At 32.2% G+C, this 23,102-nt stretch overlaps 2 protein-coding genes across 3 annotated transcripts in view; one reads left to right on the top strand and one right to left on the bottom strand.

Moving 5' to 3' along the window:
* The window catches only part of LOC139521732 (protein mono-ADP-ribosyltransferase PARP14-like), a 36,814-nt gene extending 22,849 nt beyond the window's left edge, over positions 1–13,965 (top strand). Inside the window, exons 19-26 of one of the 2 annotated variants that reach the window (XM_071315295.1) lie at positions 593–610; positions 4,304–4,477; positions 4,935–5,116; positions 6,152–6,358; positions 6,786–7,002; positions 8,048–8,235; positions 11,342–11,522; positions 12,627–13,965. In XM_071315295.1, coding sequence (XP_071171396.1) covers positions 593–610; positions 4,304–4,477; positions 4,935–5,116; positions 6,152–6,358; positions 6,786–7,002; positions 8,048–8,235; positions 11,342–11,522; positions 12,627–12,919 — 1,460 coding nt within the window. In that variant the 3' untranslated portion in view covers positions 12,920–13,965. The remainder of the gene's footprint in view (positions 1–592; positions 611–4,303; positions 4,478–4,934; positions 5,117–6,151; positions 6,359–6,785; positions 7,003–8,047; positions 8,236–11,341; positions 11,523–12,626) is intronic. The other variant, XM_071315296.1, reaches the window with a different exon arrangement.
* LOC139521744 (coiled-coil domain-containing protein 172-like) overlaps positions 1–23,102 on the bottom strand; it is a 388,671-nt gene that overhangs the window by 327,283 nt on the left and 38,286 nt on the right. The window lies entirely within an intron of this gene.

Genomic DNA, 23,102 nt, shown 5'->3' with positions numbered 1-23,102 from the left:
GCTTCAAGTACGATATTAAATATATATTATTATGCTGACATTGGACCTTTTCAAGTAATTAATTCTTTCATTTTGAAAGAAATACAGAAGACTACTGCAAAAGCAGGATATATAAATATAAGAAAAAATGTAGGTTTGAATATAGACCGATTTTTTCCCAGCACATTTTGATATTTGTAGATACTTTAATGAACAAAAAAAGTGATGGCACTATTACTAGATGAAATTAGTTCAGAAATTAACTTTAAAAGTAATGAATAAGATCAATTAGACGAACACATTTTATTTTTCATTAAAGGTTTCATTTTCTATCTATATGTTAAATACATCAAGGTAACATTGTGATATGTATTACAATTTTTTTATTTTATTTTTGAGCACTTTTATCTGTATTGTTTTAAAATGATGAAAAGCCTTAGGCACTGAAACATGTCAATCTGACTTAAGCTGCTGCAGCATTCACTAAAGTGTTGTTCCATGTATTATGTTTTATCATCACAGCCCTGCATACCTGATCTAGTGAAGATTTACTGGTCTTTAGTTCACTCTTGTCTATGATTTTTTTTTATTTGTGAAATGATTTTCTTTGCAGGAGAAAGTGATACACAAGGTATTATTCCCTTCTAAAAAAATTGACTTGTAAAGAAAGTCTAATGAATGTAGCTTCTGCGCAGCTTATTTCACTATTAAAAATTGTTTAATCAAATGATTTTGATTTTAATATGTTGATCAATATCAAGAAAAGTAAACAAGTTCTATATACTTCTTTTTAATTTACTTACATATCTTTGATTGCTATTGTCTGAAACTTTCAACAGCCTTTAACAGTTGGAATTGTAAATTGTCTGCAAGTTGTATGTTGCTGCTAAAAGCTGTGCAAATGTAAGATCCTCCTACCTAGCAAAAATTTCTTATAAAATAGATTTTAAAATTCATATACAACCGGGCAGCCAAAATTCATATAAAATTCAATAAAACTCAATGCACCACCAAAAAAACAACGAAAAGGCAAACAACAATAACAAAACACTGTACATAATAAACTTTTGACACAGAGATATAACTCGCCAGTTGGTAAGAAATATAATTAAGACAATCTAATCGCTTCATTGCTGATCAATTTAAAGTGACTGGACATTGACCTAGAGGCAGTGCTGGATTTAGTTGATGTGTGCTGATAAAATTGCAACTTTATAGAAAATATCATTGATCATCACAAGTAATTCCTATCAAACTGACTTAGCAAAAAAATTAACTTTGAAAACTGCTAATATATTGAAAATCACAGGCCCTTAACCTTGGGGGCAGGGCCTCAAATTAGTTGTCAAACTGATATGAAATGATGTATATTCACTATTTTATGAAGTTTTTCTTTGATCTATAGCTGACTGATAATTTCATTGGTCATCTTAACTTGATTGCTTTTCTCACTTTAACCGTACTGGCTCAAGTGAGAAAATCAATCTCGTTGAGATAACCAACAATAATCTGTAAGTTATGCACTTTTATAGAAAACATCATTGATCTATCACAAGTATACAGTTCCTATGAAACTGACTTAAGCAGACAACTTATCAATTATAAATGCATCAAACACCTTCAGAAAAGAAAACTATGTGTTGCTTTCCAAGACTTTTGTTGCAGGCTAGACAAAAGCTAGATATTTATTTTGTACAATTTTCCAACAAAATTGGGAGTGCAAATCTCAGGTGCAATAGTGACCCAGCCATTCCTGCTCTAGCTACATGTAGGTTATAATATCCCCTGTCCTGTAGGTTATTGCAGGTAAAAGTTGGTCATCAGGTGCAAAAAGCATCAATTTTGACAATTTTTCGTCCTTTCTCTTGACCCTGAAGACCCAGGGATGCTGGTAAAGGTATCTAGCTGTAGCCTGCATGTAGAGTGGATCCTAGTGAACAAATTGACCCCAACAGTTGTTAGGTGGGAGTGAATCTGATCTTGGTTCAGCAATTTACAGAATGTCGTTTGGACCTAAAATACGGAATTTCACGATTTTTTCCGATTTTTTACTTCAAATTGACCCCAAACCCGAAGTAGTCGTTTCCTATGCATATTTCAATAATAATAACGATCAGTAGTTATTTGCCTGTGGGTTAGCACTATTTTTGCATATTTCATGCCTCTGAACTTCCTATGTAAGACACAGATGTGAAGCCAACCCCTCTAGAAAACTGAGTTTCAGCCAATTTCAATTTTCAAAGTCCGTATTTGTGCTCAAAATGCAATTTATACATGAGAAACATGAATATGGATAGCCTCAGGTTGACGGAACATGCATTACTTTAAAAATAAGTATAATAAAGCGGACTTCTAAAAGTATGGTATGCCATTTGGGCCAAATAACGGTGGTCTTGGTACGCCCGTCATATGAGGGTCATCGCATGATAAGGCTTAAAGAAGATAAATTAATAATATTAAAATGTTTTGTTATATTGTTGAATATCTCAAGAACGTTTGCAATCTTAAGGAACAATAACTCTGCATGGACAATTAAACATTTATGGGAAAGAACTACTGCCAACTTAAATCCGTTCTATTAGTAAAAGTCGAATGATTACAGAAGAGTGATGTGTCCACCATGCACTTGCACTGCACTATTATTTATAGTAGAATAGAATGATAAACAAGTGCATGAAAATAATTTAAAATTCAAAAAATTGTCCCTGGCACACAACCACAGTATACTTATCAGTGATCATAACTATAATAGTCATTTTTTACATCGATGTTCCATATATGACATCACTTTATAAATATTTTAATAACACATCATTCAATAACCCTAAAAGAACAATTATAAACAGGCTATTATTTAAACTTGAAATTATTATTAATTATGGAATTTGCATAATTTCTTGTGCTTAAAATTTTTCATAAATTCCTTGTTTGTTCTGTACTTTAATGTTCTGTGCTGCGCACAACATTTTCTATTACAAAGAAGATAGTGCATTTTCAATAAAATGTACTGTGCTGAACACAACACTATCTATACATAATACATTGCAAATTCCATAATTAAGAATAATTCCAAATTCAAATAATAGCCTGTAAGTGTTAATAACTAATAATTATAACATTTATCAAATTCCCTATTTTACTCTAGTATACTAGTAAATATTAATACTGATGTTAATAACAATGGTATATAAATGTATATCATTTATAACAAAAATGCTGTGTCACCTTTATTGTAATGTGCAGTAAACTAACAATTATATTTCGAAATACAAATACTTGAATCTAATTGATCATATCAAATAACATATTCTCATCATTTAAGCTTAATATAAACTAGACAAATGTAAAAAATATGCATGTTGTAAAAAAATTAATATAAAATGTACTAATAAATTAAAAATGTAAAAATAAATTTGGTCAGTCATAATATTTTTAGAAAAAAAAAATTAAAATACATATATAAATAGCAAAATCATTTCTTAAAATATTGCAACAATTCTCATTCTTATTAAATCAGCGGTAACTTATGTTTAAGAGAACAGCGGTAAACATAACATCCAATTCCGCACAACATCTATTATCTTCATGATCTATGAATAAAAAATTTAATGTTGTAAAATTGTAGTAGACACAACAGTTTTGAAAAGTAGCTGCTTAGAGTTTTCCTATAAATACAGTTAATAATTTTATATGGTTTTGCAAATATTTTTAGTTACATGTGACCTTATTTAATATAAATTTGGTTAATAAATATCATAAAGGGTGAGAGAGCAATTATACCAATGTATGTTGATCTGAACATAATTCTACTTTTTACCATGTATTTAAAAAAAAAACAAGCCCACTGACTTAAATAAACATGGTTTCCAAGTGTTTGCTTTTAACCAATGATATTCTTATAAGCGTTAAAAAGGTAAGATAAAGAATTTTATAGTGTTTATCAGTATGACATACTCCTCCTTTTACCTGGTTCTTGTATGTGCTTGATGTTTCTTAACACTGTATTTCTTCTTTGACACACTTATGATTTAGATCCAAGTCCTGATGTTGATACATGTCATCCTGTACACCTTAGATATGCATTTTGTAGTTAACGAAACTAGGTATTATAATGCAACTCTGAAGTCTAATGACATTTTACCCTGTGTAAGGTAGCATCCTGTAAACAGATCTTCTATTGGTTATTCCACAAGAAAATTGAGCATTAACAAATGATTTGTTCTAAACTGCAATACAAAACATTTGACAACCAGTAAAGATGTGGATATTAAAAGATTATTCATGCAGTTTGCAAAACATAAATTTGAGTTTTTGTAAAATATAGGAGCAGCTAGTACAAGTGAAGAAGCAATGGGACAAATCATAATGGAGGCACTTGTAGAATTTGTATCAGAGGGCCACACAAATCTTCAGCATGTCTTTCTGGTGATATTCCAGGATAAAATGGTTAAACCTATGTTAAAAGGAGTTCGTTCTGGTGGAAAGTCGGCATCTACAGGTAAACAATTGATTCTTGGATCAGAAACATTATTTCTGTGGAATGAAATAGGATATATATATAGGTTCACTTCAAGATGTAAATCAAAAATTTATGTCCATACATTTCTTACTTAGCACAAGCACTTTGCAAATGAGACTATGGAATTGTAATAGAATCTATGGCCCACTTAATCTACTACTTGAACTACTGATCATTCTAGATTTATTAATGGGTCTAAAGCAAAAATCAGATATGCCAAACAATGTGACAAAGACAAATGACAAGAGGGGCTTTTCTTGAATATTTATTGTCTTTTTTATTTAGCTAAACCAGGACAGGTTAGAAAGTCAGAGGCAAAGATTTGCTAGTCGAATATTTATGACTTTTTTTTCTAGCTCTAATTAAGATAGGACAGAAGATATTTTCAGATAGCTAGAAAAGCTTGTCTGTAATATTTACTATCTTTGTCTTTTAGCTAAACCAGGGCAGGTTATAAAGGCAGACAACAAGAGAAGCTGGTCTGTTACATTTGCAATCTATGGTATCTCTCAGCGAGATATAGATAATGCAAAGGAGGGATTAAAAAGTGCAGTTAAAGAAAAATTTAAAACAGAAAAAATACCTGATAGACTGATTTCAGAAATAAATGAACATGAAGTAAGTCGATTTAAATTTTTTTTTAATAAGCTATGTAGTTAATACTGCTTGTCTGACTAGATACCTTAGATACCTGAAATAAAATGTTCATTTTCCGAAATATTGCCTCATTAGATAGGAGAAATGTTTTTAACCTTTAATCCATCTTTCATCAATTTTGGGATTATGACCTTTTTATTATATTTCTGAAATGTTAACAAAAAGTTTGTAAATTGAATACATTGATATGAAGATGAGAATTTGATTCTATGTAGATTTAAATTACTTATTTAAGAATTTTCATGGTTCAGGGACTACTTGAAAAAAAAGTTAAAGATTTACAGTATTCTTAATTTCTCTCTTATTATAAGCAATATGATATTTACATGTGTATTTGGTATTTGCATACCTTTCAAGGTGCTCATGCCTTTCATACAGTCTTCACTTGACCTGGACCTCATTTAATGGATCAGTGAACAACAGGGTATGCTGTTGTATTGTCACTATCACATCTCATTGCCTTAGAGATTATTTTGCTCCACCCCTCAGTCATGGTCTAATGACTTTGAATATTGGGCATTGGCACCTCTTATTTCCATTTTTTTCTAACTTGTCTAATCAGAAAAGGTGAATACACATACATACACATACTTTGTGCCTGTCCCAAGTCAAAGGCTTCAGGTCTTTGTTAGTTTTGTATGATTTTTAATTTTTAATTTTAAAACCATTAGTTTCTTGTGCATATTTCAGAGTTTAGTATGACAACCATTATCACTGAACCAGTATATATTTTTGTTTAAGGGCCAGCTGAAGCACACCTCTTGGTGCGGGAGTTTCTTGCTGCATTGAAGACCCATTGGTGGGCTTTCGCCTGTTGTGTTCTCTTTGGTCGGGTTGTGGTCTCTTTGTCACATTCCCCATTTTCATTCTCAATTTTATTTTATTAACAACAATCCAGTGAAATTGAAAGAACAGTGTTTTATATTGAATGTCTCAAATGATTAAAGAACGAAAAAAAAGTCAGACAGGTTTTATTGAGGCTTGTTTATTTTTTAGATAGCCTATCTGAAATCCATAGAAAGTAATCTTCCTGTTCAGATGACAATCGACCAAGTGAATGGTAACATAACACTTTATGGAATTCTAGATGATGTGATGAATGCTAAACAGGAGGTTTTTGATGCACTGAGAAAGTTTACTCACGCCAGACATTGTAAAGCTGAGGCTGCAATTTTCAAGGAACAAGTTCAATGGTACTTTAAGGTAAATAAGAACTAAAAGAAGAATCTCAATATGTTGGGGGAAAACTGGCATCAAGCAAAATTTTTGCAGCCCAATAATGGTGTGGCATCATCTTCAATGCATTTGGTTACATTTACAATGGATTGATATTAGACTGGTGATTTCTAGTGCAGTAACATCAAAATCTCACTTCAAATTTAAAGAAAACTCTTTTTAATGGCAACCGAAGTTTGACCAAAATTGATATTACATGAAAACACTTAATCTGTTCCATGAATTAATGAGATTCTGAAAAAAATGCAGAATGCTCCAGAACTGTTATTCAGCTGTAATAATTTTTGCACATATTTTTTTTCTTGGGTGGGTTTATGTGAACTCATTTTAAAAACTTCTTAACAGTTTACCATAACAATCATTTCTAATACTCAGTATAATTTTGTTGTGTTAGGATCTTAGTGACAAGGGACTACCAGTACTTACTGAATATCCTGATGAGATCAACATGTATCTGGAGACTGGTTATAAAGGGGAGTCTGGACGGAAAGAAGTGGAATTCAAGGATGATCAGGGAGAGGAATATGTTATTGTGCTGAAAGATATGATGGAATATGTTAAAAATGATAGGAAAAATAAAGTGGAAGTTTTGAGAAGAGAAAAAATACAAGGTATGTTTTGATTGAGATTGTTATCATTAAGCATCAATACTCTGGTAGATGATACATGTTAATATGGGTATTCCCTTATTGTTTATGCCCTTTGATAGACATATTTGTTTTTAAAAAGGCCCATTTAAATTCAACTTTTATTTTTTTTTGTAACAGATTTTTTGTCCTGTCAAAAAATCAGTGGGAACAGGGAAAAAAAGAAGGGATCTGAGGGGGTCCAATCCTGAAATCTTGAGTTTGTTTTTGCCTAATCTGGATTTGCTGGGCCTTGTTTGACAAAATCCAGAAATGAAGATGAAATAACATATATGTTTTTTTGGCCAAATAAATTACAAGTAGATATGCATATACACTAAATTCAATGTGTTTTTTTTCCAGGTAATTCTTGATTTGTCTCTTGCTATTTGATTTTGTCTGACATTTTTTTTTATTAATTTGATATGGGCCCTATTTAGCTCTGTGGTATGGGTGATCACAGTGACTGCCATTAGACTGTTAATAACATTGAAGAGTGCTTGAAACTTATGATTATGTTCACGAATTCAAACAAACTTATTTTTGGGTTAAAATTTGACACTTTGGAATGGTTACTTTTTCTTTGAATACTAATATTGTGCTGAGGCACTTTGTTTAAAATCCTGTTTTGTTTCTGTGTGTAATTCTGTCCTCTGGTTTGCTGATTTTTAATACTTATACATTTATAATTTCAACCAAGATGAACAAAACTATTTTCCGAGAAATCCACAAAGAATTAAAACCATAGAATAAACAATATGCAAATATATCCTAGAAGTATTAAATAAAACATTAACAAATAAGTGTGGGTCCTGACAAAAGAAACAATCACAAATTGAATACAGAACACTAAAAAACATGCACAATCTCCAACAAAAATCAGAAGTAATCACAGGTGCTCTAGGGCTAAAATAATGCAATTTTTTTCTATCAAGTGTCCTGATGAGAAAAAATACTGAATACCCCCCCCCCCCCCCCCTTTTAGATGTGCATCCATCAGAATTTTATTGCGTGATATTTATATTTTCAGGGGATGGAGGGACTTTTGAGCCACCAGCTAATTGGGATGATCAGGGATCAGAAAATGTGAAGCTAGTTACATTATTGCCAACGTCACCAGAATATACTACTTTAGAACAAAAGTTTATTAAGTCTGTATTTAGTGGAAGACCAGAATGGGCAAACCAGTTCAATAAACAGACACTTAAAGTAACAAAGGTATTAATTTTATACAATATATGAATTATCAGTTATTTACTTTTGCTTACAATTTACTTTCTTTGAAATTACACTTGACATCACTCCTAGGTTAAACAACTAACTTAATTTTTTTTATTTGATTATGCTTCAATTTCCTATACAAGGATTTGTATGCCTCAAAATGAAATCACATAAAAAGAACATTTGTAGGTAAAAGATGTGATTTTTTTTCTTGATTTTTATATGACCACAAATATTTTTTTTGGGATCCTATAATGGTATGATGTTGTCTGCGTTGTTGTCGTTCGAAGACACATTTGGTTTCTGGACAATAACTTTAGTTTAAGCAAATGGATCTCTATGAAATTTTTTAAGAGGGTTCAATACCACAAAGGGAAGGTTGGGATTGATTTTTGGGATGATTGTTTTACCCATTCAGGAATTAGGGGTCCAAAAAGGGCCCAAAACAAGCATTTTTCTACTTTTAGGATAATTACTTGTGTATAAGTATTTCAATTGCTCTGAAGTTATACCACAATGTTTAATACCACAAGCAGAAGGTTTGGATTCATTTTGGGGTTTATGGTTCCATTAGTTTTGGAATTAAGGGCCAAAACAAGCATTTTTCTAATTTCCAGACAATGATTGTGTTTAAGAGTATGGATCTCTCTGAAATTGAACTACAAGGTTTCATACTACAAAAGAAATGCTGGGAGTGTGGGGGTAATTGCATAAAAGGGGGACTCAAAAAGTTTGGGGCTTCCAATATTTTTAAGGGTTTCAATTTTGAAAAATTTCAAGAAGAATCTTTAATTGCACAGTAATGGACAATACATTTGTAAGATCTTGACATTTATTTTGTGTCAGAAACCTATACTTTGTAAAAAAATTTGATCACATTCAAAATTCAGACAGTATCAAGCTTGAATATTGTGTCCAAATTTTCCCTAGCTGTTCAGGTTTCAACCTCTGCAGTCGTATCTGGCTGTGCTCAGTGAAGCAATTTATTTATTGAAAAAATAACATGTCATTATAATTAAAATTATTGGCTTCTGCAGATAACCACAGGCCGGTACACAGAGGATTTAACTATTGTTGCCTTGTAATCAGAACCATTGATGCAAAATCATTGCATGAGAATATGTTTATATTCAGCAAAATGTGTCAAATAGGATCTCTCATAGATGATAAAGTGATCAAATAAGTAAATTAATCAGATATTGTATTCACAGTTATGACAGGTAAAATTACATTTTAAAGAAATTTATTTGAAGGGAGATTATAAACAGCTTTGGCTTTTTTGTGTGTCTTTTTTTAGCTCACCTGTCCCGAAGGGCCAAGTGAGCTTTTCTCATCACTTGGCGTCCGGCGTCCGTCGTCCGTCGTCCGTCGTCGTCGTCGTTAACTTTTACAAAAATCTTCTCCTCTGAAACTACTGGGCCAAATCAAACCAAACTTGGCCACAATCATCATTGGGGTATCTAGTTTAAAAAATGTGTGGCGTGACCCGGTCAACCAACCAAGATGGCCGCCACGGCTAAAAATAGAACATAGGGGTAAAATGCAGTTTTTGGCTTATAACTCAAAAACCAAAGCATTTAGAGCAAATCTGACATGGGGTAAAAATGTTTATCAGGTCAAGATCTATCTGCCCTGAAATTTTCAGATGAATCGGTCAATCGGTTGTTGGGTTGCTGCCCCTGAATTGGTAATTTTGAGGAAATTTTGCTGTTTTTGGTTATTATCTTGAATATTATTATAGATAGAGATAAACTGTAAACAGCAATAATGTTCAGCAAAGTAAGATCTACAAATAAGTCAACATGACCAAAATGGTCAGTTGACCCGTTTAGGAGTTATTGCCCTTTATAGTCAATTTTTAACCATTTTTCGTAAATTAAAGTAATCTTTTACAAAAATCTTCTCCTCTGAAACCACTGGGCCAAATTAATTCAAACTTGGCCACAATCATCTTTGGGGTATCTAGTTTAAAAAATGTGTGGCGTGACCTGGTCAACCAACCAAGATGGCCGCCACCGCTAAAAATAGAACATAGGGGTAAAATGCAGTTTTTGGCTTATAACTCAAAAACCAAAGCATTTTGAGGAAATCTGACATGGGGATATAAATGTTTATCAGGTCAAGATCTATCTGCCCTGAAATTTTCAGATGAATCGGTCAATCGGTTGTTGGGTTGCTGCCCCTGAATTGGTAATTTTGAGGAAATTTTGCTGTTTTTTGTTATTATCTTGAATATTATTATAGATAGAGATAAATTGTAAACAGCAATAATGTTCAGCAAAGTAAGATCTACAAATAAGTCAACATGACCAAAATGGTCAGTTGACCCCTTTAGGAGTTATTGCCCTTTATAGTCAATTTTTAACCATTTTTCATAAATCTAAGTAATCTTTTACAAAATCTCCACTGAAACTACTAGGCCACAATCATCTTTGGGGTATCTAGTTTGAAAAATGTGTCCGATGACCTGGCCATTCAACCAAGATGGCCGCCACGGCTAAAAATAGAACATAGGGGGTAAAATGCAGTTTCTGGCTTATAACTATGAAACCAAAGCATCTAGAGCAAATCTGACAAGAAGTTAAATTGTTAATCAAGTCAATATCTATCTGCCCTGAATTTTTCAGATGAATTGGACAACTGGTTGTTGGGTTGCTGCCCTCCAATTGGTAATTTTTAAAGAAATTTTGCCGTTTTTGGTTATCTTGAATACTATTATAGATAGCGATAAACTGTAAACAGCAATAATGTTCAGCAAAGTAAGATCTACAAATAAGTCAACATGACCTAAATGGTCAATTGACCCCTTAAGGAGTTATGGCCCTTTATAGTCAATTTTTAACAATTTTCATTAATTTGGTAAATTTATGTAAATTTTTACCAAATATAGTTCTCTGTTACTAATGGGCAAAGTTCATTATAGATATAGTTGTAAGAAGCAAAATCATTCAGTAAAGTAAGAACTTCAAACACATCACCATCACCAAAATACAATTTTGTCATGAATCCATTTGTGTCCTTTGTTTAATATGCACATAGACCAAGGTGAGCGACACAGGCTCTTTAGAGCCTCTAGTTAACATTTATCATTTAAAACCTACAGATTGAGAGAATTCAGAATTTAAGTTTATACCACATGTATGCAGCTAAGAAGGCTTTGATAGAAAAACAAAACCCACAAGGACATAATAATGAGCAAGAATTATGGCATGGTACACCAGATAAAGCTATACTTAGTATCAATATGTATGGATTTAACAGGAGTTATTGCTCAGACAATAGCAGTAAGTACAACAAAACATTGGTTATCTGTGACACAGAATATTCATAATTATGCCCCACCGCATGCATTATGATGTTCTGTCTGTGCAACCATTAGATTGTCTTTCTGTCAGTTCGTTCATTCCTCCTTCCATCCATTCATCTGTCTGTCCTGCTTCTGGTTTTAGTTTTTGGTCAAGGTATTTTTGATGAGGCTGAAGTCCAATCAACTTCAAATTTAGTACACATGTTCCCTATGAGGTAATCTTTTTAATTTTATACCAAATTAGAGTTTTGACCCAAATTTCACAGTCCACAGAATGTAGAAAATGATAGCCCTGCTTCAGGATAAATTTATTTGTTCAAAATAGTTTTTGCAGATGAAGTTGACGTCCAATCAACTTGAAACTTAGTATACATGTTCCCTATGAGGTGATCTTTCTAATTTTAATGCCAAATTAGAGTTTGGCCTGAATTTTACAGACCAGTGTCCACTGAACATAGAAAAGGATAGTGCAAGTGGGGCATCCATGTACTCTGGACACATTCTTGTTATTACATTATTTGCAAAGATATGCAGTGCTTAACCATATTAATTAAAATTTTTAAATAGATGACTTTACCATAGGAACCTTTGTTTCAATAGTATCCTTGTAAGCAGCAGCCATCTATAAGGGAAATGTTGATAGAAAAGTCAATTTAAGTTTTGAAATGAGGTATCAAATGGGAGATGTATCCATATTTAGGTGCAATTAAATTTTTGCTAGTTTAATTGGAGTCATTTTGTTTTTCTGAAGTTTTAGTTACTGTCAAATTATGTGTGTTGTTTGAGATATTCAGCTGATTGCAGAAGACTTACCTGTATATGTGGTTGTCTTTATTTGAAGCTTAATGAGATAGATTGAATCAGTGCTGTTGCAAAACTTTGACATACTCAGTGTGAGAACATCATCTATATAATGGAATGTTAATATACAAAATTTGTCTGATACAGCATAGATAAAATATTATTTTCTGATTTTCAGTTGCAGTTCAACAAGTTTGAGATGCAAACAATATTTCATAAAATAAAAACTACTACCTGATTTCATATACATTTTTCTTAACAGATTTTTTTTTTTATATAGAGGATGCATATTGGGGTGATGGAGTATATTTCTCAGCAGATGCCTCATATTCAGCTAGAAACTGGCTGGCTACAGGTACTGGCACTGGTGACCATAATATTTACCTGTGTAACGTGTTAACAGGTGTGCCTATTAAGGGACAAAAAGGAATGCGTGTACTACCTACAAGACAAGATGGAACAATGTTAAACTATGATTCGGCAACAGATGCTAAATATAACCCAGTTGTTGAATATGTCATATTTAATGACACACAAGCTTATCCACAGTACTGCATCAAATTCAAGTATTAGTTTACAATATTATTGACATAAATACAGACATAGTGCTAATAACAATCAATGTACATGTATGTGTAATTTTTTCAATATTTGCTTACATATTGTTGATTTAAAATAATTATAATTTATAAGAACAATATTCATAATTTTACATTGATATATCTTTCAAACTATTCCTTTTTTAATACCCCTACTTTCTGGTGGTTCTGATGAGGAGTCCGTTCAGCTGTTAGTTCATCTCAGTTCATTAGTCCTCAATACCAATTTGGTATATGCACTTGTCTTGACAGAGTTGGTAATAAGTTCTCCAATTCTTTTTTCCTTTCTTCATCCCAATGATTTTTGGGTTTACTTCATCATAAGACCACATGACTTATGCTTTGTTATATCTGCACACTTCAGTACACATTTTTTTTCTCACTTTGTTCCTCCTTAATTCTAGATTACAGTTTGATGAGTCATCATCAGAATCTTCATTAAATAGTGTTATTGTGCACATAATTTGTTTTGCTACAATTTTTTTGTGGCTCCCTTAGTAAGTGATTTAATTTTTTTTCAATCTGGAAGCCATATATTTTATATACAAATGTATATCCACAGCTCCCCCATAACAACTTTAAAGAATTTAACGAAATTTTCTCAGAATCTTACCTATATCATGTCTTTCTGCACCTTTTATTTTATTTTTTGGAACATGGTTCTTGCCTTTGTAGTTTTTTGGGAGATCACACACATAATTGAAATTTACTATTTAGAAGATTAATTCAATGCATTCAGGATGTCTATCTTCAAAAATCATTGTAGTTTTAAAATTAGCAATATAAAAGTGATCAAAACAAACAGTTCAGAAACCTAAAAAACATAAAATAATGTTTGACGCTAACCAAAGATACTTGGTCTTTCTATTATTTTTATTTGTATTCTCAAAGTCAACCTTGCAGTGTATATACATATAATTCATAGTCTGTCCCTATTTTATAATCTATATATTAACAGCCTTGATGATACAAATGATGAAGGTGAACTTTATGTTTTTATTAAAGATTTATAGTCATATATACAGTCGACTCTCGTTATGTCGAAGTCAGCCGGACCAGAGAAATATTTCGAGATACACGTAGTTCGACTCAAACGAACACCGGAAGTTCGACAATCTAAGGGACACAACTCTTGCTTAGCTTGGTAAAGCTAAAATAAATCCGGGTGAATATGACAAGGGGATCGATATTCTAGTATCAGATTGATGTATTTGTATGTCACAGTCTTTTATTATTATAATGACTGTTATTTTTACTTATTCAATTGTTTCAATTAAAAAAAAATCCTATGGCTTTTCCAAGAGAGTAATTTCCAATCGACAGTTTCGTAATTCAGGTCGCTAATAGCTGACAAAATTGTTTATTCTCGGATACAAGATATTTAAGAAAATTTTGATTTCTATTCATTTTGTTTTATCTCACTCTTTGTTTTCAAAAGAACATATAATAAGATTAAAGACGCCGTTTGAGTAGTTTTTAGGTGATCATCAACGGAAGCCATAATCCTCACTTTATACACACCCAAGCTCATTAGTGTAAATCCAAATTAATTATTTTGTAAACAATTAAAATACTTTTTCATGAACATTAACAATTTATCACTAATTATTTATAAAAATTCTACAAAAGATAATCTTAGGAAAACACTCATGGAAATAGCATGTCATAAATCAATACAGTGGTCAGTGACCGGAAATTTAATTACACGTGTATTGTCAGATTAACTCTTCAATCCATTTAAATCCCGGGGGTCATGTTTTGACATATGTGTATTAGTTCGAGATAAAAAATGATTTTTGAATGCTTTTGTTAACCTTGGGACCGTAAATTTAGTTCGACTCAACCGAAATTTCGACTCATCCAATTTCGACTCATCAGGAGTCGAATTACATACTTTTGTATGGAATAAAGTTCGGGACCACGTGAAAACTTCGACTCATCCGAAATTTCGAGTCAACCGAGTTCGAGACAACGAGAGTTAACTGTATCTTTGTGTTGTTTGAGTATTTGCTTAGTAGAAAAAGTATTTCTGATTTTCATAAAAAAAAATCCTTTAAATTATAGATATAAAATTGATAATTTTAATGATTTCATATATCTGTGATAACTTCTGTAAATGTATGTATGTACATGTATATGTTTGATAGAGAGAGGGAGCATATTAATTAATCAACATACTTAACAATTGTTTTTAAGGTATTTTTGTACAACACATACTTCTGCCTTCAAATGTTGTATAAGCAGTTCATTGTCATTAATTTGTGACCAAGCGATTTCTGTGCTGTAACCATTGTTACATGTAAGCATTCCAAAAAAAAACAATCCTTAAAAAATGGACTAATATATGTACTTTATATTTTGAAGATTGATAAAAAAAGTTAATAAAAAGGGCCAATAAAGCTAAAAACTAGATTGTATTGGCACCCCTACAATAGTAGTAGGGATAATGTCTTGGGGTTTGTGATTTTGTCCCTATCAGATCTAATTTTGAAAAAAAGGGTCATTGTTAAAGGTGTTGAATTCATGTTCACCAATTTGACCCAATTTCTTATATTTTCATATTTTCTTATTTTTAATTTCATTTTAATACTAAGAACTCTTACTATTCAAATCTTTGTTTCAAATAAGCAATTGTTGCATGAATATGGTTTCACATGAGTTGAATGATTGATTTGCAAGCCATTTAAAATACATCAACAATTTTGTTCAGCTAATTTTAACAAAATTGAACTAAACTGACTTATAATAGCAATATATAATTATTTCAATATTAGGGTTTTATATTTGTTTGAAATCAAAAAGTAGTGTTTTCTATTTTTTTGTCTAATTTGTAGCTGAAGTTGTCGAAACTGTAATTATGGTCTCATCTACTGGAAACTTTTTAAAGCATGTTCATCTTATTGAGAATATTTTGTCTCACCTGCACTCAAAGATGCAAAGGTGAGGTAGCGAAAGTCTGATACCCCTAATTACATGTTTGCCTTGGAATGTTTGCCCTGGGTTTTTTTCACCCTATTTTTGTAGGAAAACATATATCTATATTAATGGTATTTAGGTTTAATAAATCTATCGTAAAATTAATTCAAAGAAAATATATATTTCTCGTAATACATGAAAAATTAACATAATTGAGGAGGGTGAGCCATACATGCATGGATAAGGGGGGTTTGAAAGTTCATATTGAAATATTAATTAAGTCAATTAAAGTTAGCCATGCATGCATAGCTAACCCTATTTGGTTGGGTTTCAGAATTCAAAATTATTCAAGATTCAAAATAATTCTTTGTTTAAAATGAATGGCTTGATATGGAGCATTAGTTGTCACTGTTGTTACATTTGTTTTTGTTTAGAATTTCTGTTAATGAATGTTGATTGTAATTAAGAATTCTGCTTAGGTACATTTATAATGTCTTTTATCTTACTGATTGTTGTATTAATAGTTTTTTATTGTTAGATAATGAAAATGATTTTTGTATTAATAAACTACCGCCAGTAATCAGCTTGAAATGGGTTTAAAAAAATGAATGTACAAATATTATGAATGTTTTAGTGCTGTTTTGTTTTTGTTCAAGCTGGATCTTGTTTAAATTCTTTATCATTATATTGAAATTGTTAAAATGTATCAATTAAGAAGAATAAATACACATAACGTCAATGGTCTTCAGTTGTTTTATATTGAATAGAATGTGTTCCTGTATACTTCAGTGTGAATAAAAGGACATATCTCTGGTACCAGCAAAACATAATAAATATTCGACAATACAACATAAATATTTGGTTAAATTTTCAACAAACTTTAACATATTCTATTCATATAATATACACACATGGAGTTCTGCTCCATGTGTGGTACTTGTCATGTTGCTTGTGTTAAAACAACTTGGCAATAAGTCTTTATATGGTAGGTAACATTTGAGAAGATGGACAGGATTGTTGTTACAACAAATGGAACATATCTGTCTTCATCTGTGAAACTGGTATTTCATAGCATTCAATCAACTAGTAATTTCTCAAAGGAATGTTTTCCACTTTCTCTAACTCTAACCCTAATAATTCAGGACCTCCCTGTGACCAACTCTTACACTCACATTAATGAAGCCAGTGCAGAACAGCTAAATATAAAAAATTGAATTGTTTATGTTAATAAGAAGTTAGATATCTTAGTTTATTAGCTTGCTTGTAGACAGCAAGGAAATACAAGCTTTGAAATATCCTATTAATTGGGAGATATATACTTTAAATGCAGGCATTGCTGGAATGTTGCTACATAGAAATGACAATAAAATTGAGAATGGAAATGGGGAATGTGTCAAAGAGACAACAACCCGCCCAAATAAAAAACAACAGCAGAGGGTCACCAACAGGTCTTCAATGTAGCGAGAAATTCCCGCACCCGGAGGCGTCCTTCAGCTGGCCCCTAAACAAATATATACTAGTCCAGTGATAATGAACGCCATACTAATTTCCAAATTGTACACAAGAAACTGAAATTAAAATAATACAAGACTAACAAAGGCCAGAGGCTCCTGACTTGGGACAGGCGCAAAAATGCGGCGGGGTTAAACATGTTTGTGAGATCTCAACCCTCCCCCTATACCTCTAACCAATGTAGTAAAGTAAACGCATAACAATACGCACATTAAAATTCAGTTCAAGAGAAATCCGAGTCTGATGTCAGAAGATGTAACCAAAGAAAATAAACAAAATGACAATAATACATAAATAACAACAGACTACTAGCAGTTAACTGACATGCCAGCTCCAGACTTCAACTAAACTGACTGAAAGATTATGATTTCATCATATGAACATCAGGCACAATCCTTCCCGTTAGGGGTTTAGTATCATACCATCATAACATATATGAGAAGAACATAACCCGTGTCATGCCAACAACTGTTTTTAGAATAAATGTGTTTAGTTCCGATGCAAAGACCTTATCAATGACTCAATATTAACGCCAAAATATGCAATCTTTAATGACTTGACAACAGTATCGTAATTATATCCCTTCTTAATAAGTCTATTCAAAGGTTTTGTAAGTTTCTGAGGTGAATACTGACACCTTTGTGCTTTATAAAGAATATTACCATAAAAAATTGGATGTGAAATACCTGAACGTATTAAAAGTCTGCATGTTGAGCTATATTTACGAATAATGTCTTTATACCGATGATAAAATTTAGTAAATGTTTTGACTAGTTTGTGATATCGAAAACCCTGGTGTAATAATTTTTCAGTAATACATAAATTTCTCTCGTTAAAATCTAAAACATTGTTACATACACGAGCGAATCGTACAAGTTGAGATATATAAACACCGTAAGATGGTGACAAGGGAACGTCACCATCTAAATACGGATAATTAACGATAGGAAATGAAAAATCATCCCTTTTATCATAAATTTTAGTATTCAGCTTTCCATTAGTGATATAGATATCAAGATCGAGAAAAGGGCAGTGGTCATTGTTAGTATTAGCTTTATTTAAAGTAAGTTCAACAGGATAAATTTCATTAATATACATACTGAAGTCGTCATTATTGAGAGCCAAAATATCATCCAAATATCTAAAAGTATTATTAAATTTGTTTATCAGATGTTGTTTCGATGGGTCTTTGCTTATTTTTGTCATAAATTGTAACTCATAACAATACAAAAACAAGTTCACATTTGGGAAGTTGAAATCATTTCAAAGGAACATATATAATATATTAACACTGTTCCCAGTGTTCCCCAAGCTCAATTGAAAAGACAAATAGAAAAGCACCTTGCAAAATTCATTTCTTTTTCAGTTATATTGATGATGTTCTATCACTGAATAATCCATAGTTGTACGAGTGTATTACATAATTTTTTGCATGACTGGCTTGCGCTTGAATTCAATAAGATGGTGGATTTATTACTATACTATATATAAAAATATTAATTTTCGCGAACCATTTAGGTCACGGAAATTCCAAAATATGGCATCAGTAAGGAGAGTTGTGCAAATAATGTGAATACACAGAACCCCCATCCAAATTATCTTTAGCTAAAAGTATTCATCATTTTCTATTTTATATGTACTAACAACATTCCATTTTTCTATAATTTCGATTAAAATATTCCAAAATCTGAGTTAAAAAAAGTCAAATGCCCAAAATAAACATTGTCTGATTGGTTGAAGTACTGTGGCGTCAATGATAAGCATAGCAAGCCTCGATGTAAAGCACACGCTTCACATGAATAAGGAGAGTTTTACAAATAATGTGAATACACAGATCCTCCATCCTATTTATATTTTGCTGAAAATGTTGCAATGTTCATCATTTCTGTTTTGATTCTGCTAACAACATTCCATTTTTTCTTTAATTCCGATTTATATATGTGGAACCCGCAATAAAAATAGATGGCCTCAATGATTTAAACGCAACGCAAAAAATTCCGTTGACCCTGAATTCAACGGATCGATAATAGCATCATCACCATCAACAAAATGTTTACCGTTATCTTTGTGAAATTTCAGTTATATAGTTCTTTAATTAGAGAAATTTTGGTAAGTATTACTTATTAATGTTAAGGTTCTACTGATGTGCTCCTCTAGACCTTTTTGACGGTCCGTTTTATCCCATTTATCTCAATATTATCTCCGATGACAGTAATGTCAACCCGACCTATTCGTGTCAAAAGTGAAAATCGCATCGATTTATTGAACTAATTTCTTCTTAAACTGTGCATGCATTATTTCTGTATTATATGATAACCAATCACATTCACGTTGCATGTTTGCATGAAAATGGTCATGTATTAGTGAATTGTAAGGGCGATGCAACTTGAGGTCAGTGCGCGATCACGTGACATTATTATTTGTAAACAAATTTAAAACATGCTCCCCGCGTAACACGTGTCTGAATTATCCTTTCAAAGTGTTATGAATCTTTCAATCACTATTTTATGAAATATTTCTAGGTTTGCATATCAGTAGTCAAAGTGAATTAAACGTAGTTCTTAGTTGTGTTTTTTTTTATATAGAATTAGAAGGTAAATCTACATAAGGGGGTCTCATTGGGGGGGGGGGGGTGGTGTTCTGATCCCAGATCCCACTTACTGTTTTGTCAGATTCCCATATCCCGCTTACACTATGTACATGAGCAATTTTCATTTTTTTGTCATTTCCGGGGTCCTGCAGAACCCCATTTCCCGTTTTCACGACAGACCTCATTTCCCGTTTTTATGACACAATAATTTGACTTTCACGTTTCACGCTTGCGAAAAATTGTCAATATTGGTCACGCTTAGACCCAATGAGAACCACACACTAGTCAGTATTTAACTTCACCCAAAAAGATGACTCAACTTCCCTCTATATTTAAAACCTGCATACTAATTTAAATAGCATTTGCTCCCCTTGAACACTATTTGGCCCCTTCCGTGTCATTTCCCTTTAAATTTGCTGAAAAGTCATACTTTAAGTCCATTTACAGTAACGGCTAATATTTGATTTTACCATCTTAATTTCAATTTTCATATTGAACACATTTGACCATTCAATATGAGTTCCCATGTATTTTTGTCATATATGAAGGAGGTTTTAGGTCATGTTTTCCTTAACACCTTATTGCTATTTGTCTGTCTGGATTGTTAAAACCACAAAATCAAATATTGATGAATATGCAAGTTTTCAACAATCCCGGAACATTAACAAAGATGTGTGTGAGAGGGTGAAAATTACCCTTCTGATGTACTGATATTTTTAGCACCCCAAGTGAGAATCTAACTCAGGACTTTCAGTACTGTAGCCATCGGTCTTAACCACAAGATCACGAACTCACATTTGATGAACTAATTTCTTCTATATTAACTGTACGTGCATAAATTCTGTATTATTTGATAACCAATCACATTCACGTTGCATGTTTGCATGATAATGGGTTCTGTATGAGTGAACTGTAGTGTATTGCAAAATTAATGCAAATTGTGACGTCAGTGCGCCTTCACGTGACATAATTATTTGTAACCAAACCGGCTTCTCATGTAATGTAACGGTTTATTTCGTCCTCTGTGATATTTTATCCTGAGGATAATTTGTCCCGGTAATTTTTTTCCAGGCATGGCATTTCATTTCACAGGTTGATTTTTCCCAGAGGAGTGAAAATCTATCAGATTTCTGTGTTATGCGGATAGTATGTACGGGTATATATTTGCCGTATTATATTTCACAGAACCGTGTGAAAAAGAGTCCCATTAACTACTATGTAAGTTACTCTCAATCAATATATACCTGACTATAATTATAAAATGTTTACAAAGGTAAGCAACTGTCTAGGGCCAGGTAAGGGAGGGGAAAAATTAGTATTAGTACTATTTCGCAGAACGATAAACAGATGCATAGACAGACCAAGGGGGTGGGGGAAATTTAGCTTATGACATATATGTAAGAAATCATTGAAGCTTGATGGGAGTGGGCAACCCTCTGGTCCATCAGAGCCCCCACACCTTTTTGAAAAGTTCTGGATCTGCCACTGAGATTTGCAGGTTTTCTTAGTAAAGATACCTTAAAATATCACAAACTGTGTGCTTTCCAGACCATAGTTTACATTTTTTTTCATATTTTGCCGTGTCAAAATGACCTAAATTTAAAGGACAGTATATAGACCCAAAAATGGTATATCACATTCTACACATCAAGATTTTAGCAGGAAAGACTGCCATTGGAGTTTTTAACCATTGTGACTTTTTAATTTGATCTACTCCACTAATTAAAGTCGTTGAAGTAGAATATTTAATGTAGGTTTGTCCACATTTTGGTATATATTAATACATGTTTAGAAATAATGTTGAGCCTGTTCCTAGATGCCTGTTATAGACTTCAATATTTATTGTTTATTGAAAATAAATGGAATCAATTCTTTCAGAAAAGTTTAATTCTATGGGAATGTATCCCCCCTTTTATAAGTTGAAAAGGCTACATAGAGGTCAATATACAGTCTCCAACAGAAAACCAAAAAAGGAAAAATAAAGTGAATTTTGGAGAATTATTAAATGTACATGCATTTGAAATATTTAAGATATATTGTTTCAATTTTTTTAGTTCTAGGTTCCACATAACTACCATTTTAGAAAACGATTTCAATGCTAAGTCTATTAGAGGGATATTTGATTTTCATTGGTTGTAAATATGGAATCTTATTCAGTGGCAAAGGAAATAGACACTGACAAGTCTTAGATAACATTTTATATAGTTTTGAATTTTTCTTCGTCAGTTGACTAAAATTAGATGGAGGTGTGTTCTAATTTCCAACAGAGGAGCAATCAACCTATATCAATATGTGCATGAAGCAAATTGATAGTTGCTAGATACTGAATGATTATATCCACAATAAAGGTTTAACCTGTGCATATATACTTAAAACAAGATAAAAAAAGTCATGTCTTTTTCAGGACTTCTGAATCCAATCATGTAGTATGGAATGTTACTGAGATATGGTTTGGGTGGATGGATGGTCATGAAGGACCTGTAGTACAAAGTATATCACTGGATTTAGCTCTTTGTCTAAGTGTATTATTAAAGTACTTTGCTTTGAGCTCAGTTCATTGTTATGCAATTCATTCTTTGTGAAATTAAGATTTGACAGACAACTCTAATGGACAAGGATTTGTCAAAGTAGTATCATCTCTATGTACAATGTAAGTATTCAGGAGATAAAAGCATTCTATTTTGATTTGAACCATACATTTTATAAAAAAAAGTGGGAACAAATTTACCGGACAATGCTACTCCCACTACTAGCAATATGATGCTAGGTTGTTTTAATACATCTGTATTGCCTGCTGATGACTCGGCCCTGAGTGTAAACGGTCCTTCAATTAGGAGGGAAAAAAATTATAAGGCCTATCCAGTCTAAGGGAGCTACCATTTGATTTTTATGGGGGCAGCTAGGATGAAATTTGAAAAAAAAGGCAGGACAGGATTTTGAGTAAAAAAAAAAGGCAGGATGAGTAACTTGGCAAAAAAAAAAAAGGCAGGATGACAATTGTTGTAAAAAAGTCAGGATAAGCTAAGAAAAAAAGAGGCAGGACCGAATAGACTGAAAAATAAAAAGGCAGGACAGAGATTACAACTAAAAAAAAAGGCAGGACAAAATTTTTCATCCTAGCCCCCCCCGCCCCCCATAA

Source organism: Mytilus edulis, chromosome 4 (assembly GCF_963676685.1).
Source record: "Mytilus edulis chromosome 4, xbMytEdul2.2, whole genome shotgun sequence".
Lineage (NCBI taxonomy): Eukaryota > Metazoa > Mollusca > Bivalvia > Mytilida > Mytilidae > Mytilus > Mytilus edulis.
This window is presented reverse-complemented; position numbering and strand designations above follow the sequence as displayed.